The 9,670-nt window shown below is 43.1% G+C and overlaps 1 protein-coding gene across 7 annotated transcripts in view; it reads left to right on the top strand.

Annotated features, from left to right (window-relative positions):
- LDB2 (LIM domain binding 2) overlaps positions 1 to 9,670 on the top strand; it is a 382,619-nt gene that overhangs the window by 301,626 nt on the left and 71,323 nt on the right. For all 7 annotated transcript variants that reach the window (XM_049630351.1, XM_049630349.1, XM_049630350.1 and 4 more), the window contains exons 4-5: positions 2,991 to 3,113; positions 5,892 to 5,975. In XM_049630351.1, the coding sequence (XP_049486308.1) occupies positions 2,991 to 3,113; positions 5,892 to 5,975 (207 nt within the window). The remainder of the gene's footprint in view (positions 1 to 2,990; positions 3,114 to 5,891; positions 5,976 to 9,670) is intronic.

Raw genomic sequence — 9,670 nt, 5'->3', positions numbered from 1 at the left:
TATATATATATATATATATATATATATATATATATATATATATATATTCCCCCCCCTTAGGTGCCTTTATTCCATTTGCTGATTGTTGCATATGAAATAAATCACAAAGCCTTCAACTGCCATGATGGGGGCAGGAGGCAGTGAGGCAGAATAGGGCTTGGGAGTAGGCCATGGTATCACTACTTGGGGGAGACCAACAGTGACCAAATTCTTCTCCATTCTTCCATTCAAGGAAGTCACTGAATTTTCCTTCAGGAAAACACCCAAAACAGTCAATGTGGATTCACTTTCAAGGATTCCTCTCTTGCACGTGACCTGCTTGGGAGAAAGCTGATTTCTTGGCTTTGGCTGACAAAGGAGGAGCCCAAGGCTTATTATAGTTTCCCCTTTTGTAGACCCAGAACGCTTTGATAGCAATAAGGGTCCTCAACTGGTTTGCTATGTCACAGTAAACAGAGAACACAATTTTACTTGACCTTACAGACACTACAATTGAGTAATTCATCAGAAGGACTACATCCATACCTTCTCATTATGAAATTCTGTTCCAGTAGAAGTAAGCCAGAACCTACGTCTGCCCTGAGTTTGTGGTTAATAAACACAAAACAAATAGATTAGATAATAATAATTTAAAAAAGCATGACATTTAACTGGGCTAATATTTGTTTAAACACCTAACAATACCCTTTCTTTAAAAAGGTGTAGCATCCAAATATCCCTGTCCTCTACTGTCAGGATATTTCAACTGTCACGGGCTGGCTGCGGTCACCTCCCTTTTGTGAAAGCTTTCAATGCAGGTGGCTTCTGTCCTACTAACACCCCAGGGGGAATTGTGTAACTTAATCTCCATGCAACCCTTGGTGAATTAATTCCAGTGCTAAGGGTGTTCTAGAGGAGTGGTTTGGGGACATGAAAGTCTTCCCCTCTTTCAGAGTGTACAACTATCATGGCTAAGATGTCAGAAGGAAGCCCTGAAGACCATTCTTTCGAGCAGTTTTGGGGCAAAGTGCCTTAAATGCCAGAAATTACCCGCAGATTCTGCTAGTAGCAGCTCAGTTAGAGGTCTTCACCCATGTCATCAGTAATCATCCCACAGTCCTGAACTTTTGAAAAAATGAAAATGGCACATGGCAATAGCATCTTTCTTAAGTAGTGCCCTATCAACACATGTTACTAATTCTCTTTGTAGTGGTTGTTAGTTCGTTTAAAAAAAACATTACCTTAAATTAGAGTAAACAGAAAGCACCTAACCCAGTGCCTAGGACATAGTTGGAACTCAATGAATGGCGGCCTTTCGTTTTAGATTCCCAAAGGGAGAAATGATTGTTAACATCTCATAAAAAGTTAGGTAAATTGCTAATTACCTTCAGGGAGTATAGTTTTCAGAATGAACATGCCCCTTGTTGAATGAATTGTTATTTATGAGTTTTAAAAATTGTATAGTGCAGTGGCTTCCAAAGTTTTATATGTTTGTTCTTAGCGTAGGAAAGCTTTCTCCAAAAAAGCTTGAGCAGAAGTCCAATGTATTGAAACAGTAGAACTGAAGCTGCTCTGGTTGAATTGAAAAAATGGGTGGAGATCACATGGTCTAGAAGGAGGCCGAACTCTTCCCAGCAGAGCCCCTGAGACGCCTCCGTGGATCCCTAGGTCTCAGAGAGCACTTTATGACAACCACCAGTCCAGGGGTCTTTGGTTGTGTTTCTTTTATCTTTAGAGCTATCATTTGCTATCATCCTCCTGTGTGCCAAGTATAATACTGGGCAATCGACACACACAATATCATCATACATTTCCCCAGCAACCCGGAGTAAGGTTAGTATTATTGTCATTTCACAGAGGAGGCAACCGGAACGCGGGGCATGTATTCAGTTGCCTCAGAGTTCCAAAACGAGTACAAAGTAGCGTTGGGATGTGAATCTAGGACTTTGATATCAAAGCCTCCACCTGCTCTAAAGCAAAGACCAACTGAATAAGCAGTTGTAATTATGTAAACTGGACACATACACTGCCACTATTTTTTAGCTGAAGTTGGATCAGTGGGATCAGTGGTGTCTGACTACCTAGTATTTTCTATTTCACAGTCATTAACGGTGAAACAAAATAGGTAAATAAAATAGGAACTACATGCTAAAACTGATCTGAATATCAAAAGAAGAAAAAAATTACTACCGTGTCAAAGATCACTTCGTCACAGAAGAGAGCCTCACAAATTCTTTTTTTTTTTTTTAAGATTTTATTTTTAAGTAATCTCTACACCCAGCATGGGGTTCAAACCGATGACCCCAAGATCAAGAGTCACGCACTCCACCAACTGAGCCAGCCAGAGGCCCCAAGAGAGCCTCACAAATTCTGTTTCATTAATAATATATATTTTTCCTCGAAAGAGAGCATGCCTCTATGCAAGCAAAATTTGTCACTATTCATAGCATGTGATTGAAGGAATACACTCTAAACATGCCTGGAATTTGTCTCTAAAAATGAAAACTTCCTCTGATTGGGTAACCTTGGAGTAAGTCACACGTAAGCATAAATAATTTTAGCAGATACTTCCTCCCAGAGTAGGGCAACCACGATTAGAACAAGATTTCAAGCTCTGATGGTAGAAAGATGATGACAACAGAAGTAAAAAGAGGTGGGGAGGGTATTATTTTCGCAGGTACACACTTTTGACATAATATTACAATAATGTGGGTTTTGGTCCCCTATGTGCAAATGAAGAAACAGAGGCTCGTAGAGTTTCGTGGCAACCAGTAAAGTTACTAGTAAATCATGGCTAGTGAGCAACTGTGCCGTCTTCGGGACCCACGGATTCTAGGGCTCACACTTGCCTCACTGTGCTGTGGATAAAGCACTTGTGTCACATCCTTACTGAGATACGGTGCTGCCCAAGGACAGTCAGGGAGACCCCGCTGAGTAGCTGACGTGTGAGTTACAAAAATGTGGCATTCACAAGGTGCACAGCCAATGAGTGTGATGTTTTTCGCTTCTAGGTATGTACAGAAGGCAGACTGATCTTGGAGTTCACCTTTGATGATCTCATGAGAATAAAAACATGGCACTTTACCATTAGACAATACAGAGAGTTAGTCCCAAGGAGCATTCTAGCCATGCACGTAAGTAATTTCATCACTATTTTACTGTCTTTTCTTTTACTCCCTCTTTCTTCAACGAGAAAAAGTCCGGTTCTCTCTCTGTAAAGAATGCCAACAATCTTCACAAGCTGGGCAGTGAACTCTCAATTTTGAGCTTTTCCCTCAACCATTTTATTCCACAGGCCCTTTTCCCTCTCCTTTGTTTGTGAGCTTGGTGCGTTGTGAGATTTTTTTTTTTTTTTGATACTTTACTATTTTAAACTCCAAACTGAGGTTACCGCAATAAACAGTTTGTACTTTTCTTAAATTCCATGGAGTCATTATCAAGTATTGCTCTGCCTGGGCTATTAAACCTGTTATGTATAACTGGGGAAAGAAATAAAACAAGAAGTAAGAAAAACAGTTTCCAGTCTTGATTAGAACCAGCTGACAAGACGTGGGGCTCATGTACCTCAGATCTGTGTCAACGTCCCTCCTAACCATGGTGTTGGAGTGAAGCAGACGATTTGGGATTCTCTCGGTTTCATTCGACCATGAACCACGACAAATTTATTGAGCACCAACTAGGTGCAAGGCCAGATTCAATGCCAAGTTGGGGATGTGTGTGAGGGGTAAGACTTGCTAAGAGCTAGCTGAGTGCAGTCCCTGAAGAAGGCGTCAAAGGCATTGACTAAATAAATCCCTCTTCCATAATGCATGATGCAGCAGTTTCTGTGAAAAAGCTTTGGAGCAAAATCAGACTTAATGAGCCTGATTTTTAAGACCCTGTACAATCAAAAGAGAATACAATAACAGTAGCTAGTATTTACTGGCTGTTTGCTATGCCAGGCCTTGTGCTAAGTATTGTACCCATTATATTTAATCCTCCCAGTGACCCAGAGAGGTGCCTTATCACTCTCCCTGCTTTAGAAGTGAGGAAACTGAGGCTCAGGCTTGATAAGTTACTCCATGCTTCTCAGCCCGAAAGTGGGAAATCAAGATTTCAACTCAGCTGGTACCGACTCCAGAACCCAGGCTGATAAGCTGTCTCCCAACCATCCAATTCCAGTCTGTGTCCCCAGGCTTTTGTCCTCGACCCTCTCCTCCCGACTGGTTAACCCAATCTCTACCTTTTTCACTGACCTTGCACTTTCTGCTGTGGCGCCCTACTCCCCTGCTCCAATCTTCCCTCCTATCCGTACCCCCAAGTTCTTCTCAACTTTCAAAGCCCAGTTCACATCCTTCGCTCCCCTTGAAGCAGCTTGGAGTTGTCACTCTTATTGTTTTCAAAATAGACAGAAAGACAGCAGAGGTTAGTGGTCGGGAGCCTGGGCCCTAAAATGAGACCACATAGGTGTATCCCTGTTCCTGTGTGGCCTTGGGCAAGTGGCATGGCATCTCTGTGCTTCTAGATCTTCATCTGTAAAATGGATACAGTAATAGAGTCTGCCTCAGAGGATTGATTGGTATGAGGATTAAGAGTTAATGCACGTAAAGGCCATAAAACAGTGCCTGGCACACAGTAGGTCCTCTTCAAGTAGTGGTGACTGGCTTTTAACAGCAGCAGCAACATAGTTCCATTCATTTATTATTATCCTGTCCTCCTTGTGCAAAGGAAGCTCCTTGATGTCGGTCATGACTAGAGAAAATCTAGAGAACCAGCTTTTCTTGGCTCGTGAAAGGGGTTCCATAAATACTGGCTCCATATTCACAGAGGACGCCCTTTCCAGAAATTGACATGAGAAGTGACCAGCTCTCTTCTTGCTGACATCTGTTTTTTTTACTGATATACACAACGCCAAGTGGTTGTGTGACTATGAGGAGAATTAAGTACAGGAAAGAATAAATTAAAGTGTTAGAACAACCTAGATTGTCTCATGACTGCAGGCAGGAAGACAAAAGGGTGCTTACTTGAGTCTATTTCATTCCAATTTGTTTCTACCAGTTAAGAAAGAAGAAAAGACAAACCGAAAGAAAGAGCATCAACCAAGAGACTCACTTTACAAGGCAATCCAAAAGAACTTTCTTTTTTTTCTAGCCCAACAGAACACTGGGGTAGCCTATGGAATGCCACAGTGCTCTTTTACACGTGGCGGATATTTTGGAAAATGTGATGCTTCCCCTTACAGTCCTGGAGGATGTGCGGGGTGAAAATCGTTGAGAACATCTATTGCTAGCCTCAGCTTAATGGGGAGGAAAGTTAGAATTCTTAAATATATATATATATATATATATATATGTGTGTGTGTGTGTGTGTGTGTGTGTGTGTGTGTGTGTGTGTATACGTATATATATATATATGTATGGTATATATGGTAATATATATATATATATTGCCATTTGGTAGAAATGGCAAAGTTTTCAAATATAGTCTTGGACTCCAAGCTGTTAAAAACAACACTACCATAACACAAAACAAAGGCCAGTCCTAAAGCATGGCTCTACCAAATCCAGGGGCCCTGCCTTTTCTGGCGAGTGCCAAAGACTTGAAAGTGTCCTGGCTTAATGACCCTCCTCCTGAAGACACGTGGCGTCTCACTGGTGGAAGGAAGTAAAGCTATTTCTCCCAAGGACTGAAAGCTTGTCTGACTCATTTTGGTTCTACCTGGCCATAGATCTTGCACCATTGATCCAAAAATGTTCTTGAGCCATTTTATTCAAGTGTCTTCAAAATGTAAATTAAATTATCTCCAGCAAACTCCCCTCTGAGAAAAACCAACAGTGTCAAGATTTCATTTCTTAGCAACTGTAGTAGAATCCGAGAGTTTCCTGGCACCATGATGCAGAGATAAAAAATACGATTTTCTTTTCCTGTTTTAGGCACAAGATCCTCAGGTCCTGGATCAGCTATCCAAAAACATCACCAGGATGGGACTAACAAATTTCACCCTCAACTACCTCAGGGTAAGACCAATGGGATGATTACATTTTCTGATGAATCTGAAAAGTGCTTTAGAGATTTATATGTATCTTGAACCAAGGAGTTAAAATGAGGCAATGTAGCATAATATGTATGTTGTCTTACGCCACAGTGTGTGTGTGTGTGTGTGTGTGTGTGTGTGTGTGTGTGTGTATGTGTGTGTTCAATGGGGGATGGGGTTTAATTAACAAAACAGCAAACTTAGACATCATCAGGATTGAACTCCCTCTCTCTGTATGACTCTTGGAATTCATTATTCAAAGGCTAGCAATGTCTGCTCATCAAATGTTTGGGCGCTATGCCCCTTGTGGTTGTCTCGGGTTTCGAATGTACTATTGTTGAGTTCACTGCCTCTGCATCTCCACCCAAGGAGTGTCTCTGAGGAGACTCTGTGTGCCTCCAGAAAGAGGGCAGCCCAACGGTGTAACACAGACATTTATTTCTAAGTCTTCTTAAGAACTCTCTGGGTAACACGTAACAGATTTTTTGGGTTGGATATGAAGTCAGTTTTTATTTTTAAAAATTAAGGGTTAGGCAAGATTCTCTGCCTACATAATAATTCTAGCTTCCATATTTGGTCTAAAAGGGTAACATATGTCACAGTGGTGTGTAATGTAGAATTGCGGTCGCCATGTTGCAGGTAGAGGATATGATTTCCATCATAAGGCAAGCATTGTCCTCCAAACTCCACAAGAAGGCAGCGGCCACATTCCACATTCCTTTGTTTCTGAGCTCCATCATTGTCACTTGCAGCCACTTCTTCAGGCCCCCACCCCATCATGGAGTTCATGCTGTTGTTTCTTTATTCCTGAGTGCTGTGTAGGTTTGAGAATTTTGTTTTGAATTCACAACCCTCTATGCACAATCATTTTGCATATGTGGAAATGTTGAAATGTTTTGGCTGGACTTTCTCTTCTGTGAATTAACAATGATTTGAATAAATGCTTCCAAGTCATGCACTCAGTGCCATGGGCCATGCCCTGGGCTAGACAGTGAAGATTCAGAGACGAAAGTCATGGCACCTGCCATGAAGAAACCCACTCCTATGAGGGCTAGATTCATAGAGAGAACATTATATACAAAATGGTAAATGCCATGACCGAAAGCTCCAAGTGGAAAAATGGGAGTGCAGAAGGGAGACCTCCCAGAAGACTCTATCAGAGAAGCTTTATGGAGGAGATGGTGCCTGACTTGAGTATGAAAGAATGAACAAAGGCAAACAAGAGGAAGGGGAGGAAAGACACTCCCATCAGAGGGAAAAGAGGGAGCATGATGGGTTAGGGGATGGAATTCCAAGCAGTTTAATGATGCTGGGACATGGAGTGAGAAGCCAAGAGAGTCAGGAGGGAGAGTAACTTGGGAGCCAGGTCTTGGAGCAACTGGCTGCTCAGGCTGCCAGGCCAGAAGCCTCCGGAAGGATCAACCATGAGTATGGTTGTGTCCCCCATCTGAGTAGAGGGAGAAGAGCCCTTTTCCATCCAGCCTAGATGCCCCAAAGCCAAATCCAGACAAGGAAAGAGCTGGATCAGCTTTGCTGCCCACCACCCTACTTTGCTCCAACACCACCACCATTTTGGCAGCCCTGAACTGGGTTGTTCTTCAGTAAATAGTCCTGTGGTCCCTGCTCAGAAGGAATCCAGGGTCTGCCCAGGAGGATGGGTGGACAGGCACGTGACCCCAGCCAGGGTAGCTGGAACTAGGTTTTTCCAAATCTCTAGGCTCTGTATTTAGAATTGCCCCCATGGGGCCACCGGAGCAATAGAAGTGAGTAGCAAGGACTGGGGAAATGGGGGTCTCTGGCATGTTCTAGCCATAGGAATTCAGAAGGCTGTTCTCCACTGCTAGGCATTTCATCATGCTAGAGACCATGAGAGATTTAGTTTAAACTATCTGAAGATGCCTCTTCTCAGGCAGAGAAAGAAGTTCCATACTCTGTGTCCTCAATAGACTCCACAGAGGAGTCTGGGATTTTAGATTCTATTCTAGACTTGGTCACTGACTCTCTGGTGAAATCTGGACAGATTCTTTATTAAGTCTTTTAGCCGCATTTAATGCAAATCAATAAATGCTAAATTCTCTTCCTCCCCTTTCCCTAGCTCCTCCTGTTGTTATCATCGGTAAAATGGTGACCTTCACTTTGGGGTCAACCAGACCCACCTGGATCCCACGTTCTGTGGTTCTCTGATTTTAACCCACAGAGACTGAGAAGATCATATTTGCAAATTGAGGGAGACTGGTACCAACCCCTCTCCCAGCAGTGATACAAGAAAACATGTGGGGGTTTGGGCAATACAGAACAGTGTTTCCAAGGTTACCACTTAAATGTAGCACTTACAGCATGCTCTCGCCATCCATGCATGTCCTGACTCACTAGCCTTCACAATGGCCCATGTGCACAAGCACCATTCATGTAAGAGAGCCAGGCACAGAGAGTGCAAGTGAGTGAACTCAGTCACCCAGCTTTACACCACTGAGTGGCTGGGCTGGGACTTGAACTCAGGCTGTCTGTCTATAGAATCCATGGTGTTCCGTGCAGAGTCCTGCTGCTTTTCTAGTAAGAATGAAGGATGATGATATTGACAGGAACTGGATCATGTCTCTCCTGCCCAGGGGAGTCAACATCTATCATGGGCCCTTAATCCACTTTGCCAAAAGTAATGTCAGCTCCTTGTAGGTTTTCATGTGCAAGTTAAGCAAGACAGTCCCTATAAATGGCCTAGAGCAGTGTCTAGGGACAGAAAGCACCCAGTTATTGTTCATTGGCATAATTTATTGAACGCCTACTATGTGTCCATCATCGTGGTTCCTATTGGAATCACAGAGATCCACATGGCACCTGGCTGTTTACTCCCACTCTGGGTCTACCTAACACTCCTTTACTTCCTCTGCTCATGCATCCTGGGTGGGGAGCTATCTGACCATCCTGCCTCCATTGCTCCCTTTCTTCACTCCCTTGATCACTTCTTCATCTACTGATTGTCTCAGGACTCTTTCATTGAGCCTACTCTGTCTTCCTGGCCTTGCCAGGTGCTGGGCCTTCAGTGTGGAGAAGATGTGGCCCCTTCCAGGGCTGGGTGAGGCGAGCAGGGTATGGTTGGCCACAATTCCAGTGAGGTATGCTGACAAAGAAGGACCCACAGGATTCATGAGAGCCCAGGGAGGGGTCCTCTGGTCTCCGGATAGAAGCCACCCCTCCTAGCAAATACTTGGGGCCACCGTGGACCACTTGGTAGGTCAAGGCCGAGCGGAACCTCACATTCAGTTCCCAAAACCACTGTTTTAGCTTCCGTGATGAGACCTGGCCTGGTTAGTGGTTGCTAAGAATGACAAACGAAGCTTTTCTTTTCGGATTAGAAGTGGGATCCCAGATTTCCCTAGTGCTCTTATCAGCTGATATTCGCAAGACAGCTGAGCAGTCACCAAGTGCATTCATTTATAAACCTGTTTTCCCCTCTACCCCACCCCCCATCAACCCTCAGTTTGTCCTCTGTATTTAAGAGTCTCTTATGGTTTGCTTCCCTCCCTCTCTGTTTGTAACTGTTTCTCCCCCTTCCCTTCCCCCATGGTCTTCTGTTAAGTTTCTCAAGATCTAATTTGAAAATAAATTATAAAATAAGATAAGGTAAGATAAGATAAAATAAAATAAAATAAAATAAAATAAAATAAAATAAAATAAAAT

The sequence above is a fragment of the Panthera uncia genome, chromosome B1 (assembly GCF_023721935.1).
Source record: "Panthera uncia isolate 11264 chromosome B1, Puncia_PCG_1.0, whole genome shotgun sequence".
NCBI classification, from domain to species: domain Eukaryota; kingdom Metazoa; phylum Chordata; class Mammalia; order Carnivora; family Felidae; genus Panthera; species Panthera uncia.
The sequence above is the reverse complement of the archived record's forward strand: the minus strand, read 5'-3'. Positions and strand labels throughout refer to the sequence as shown.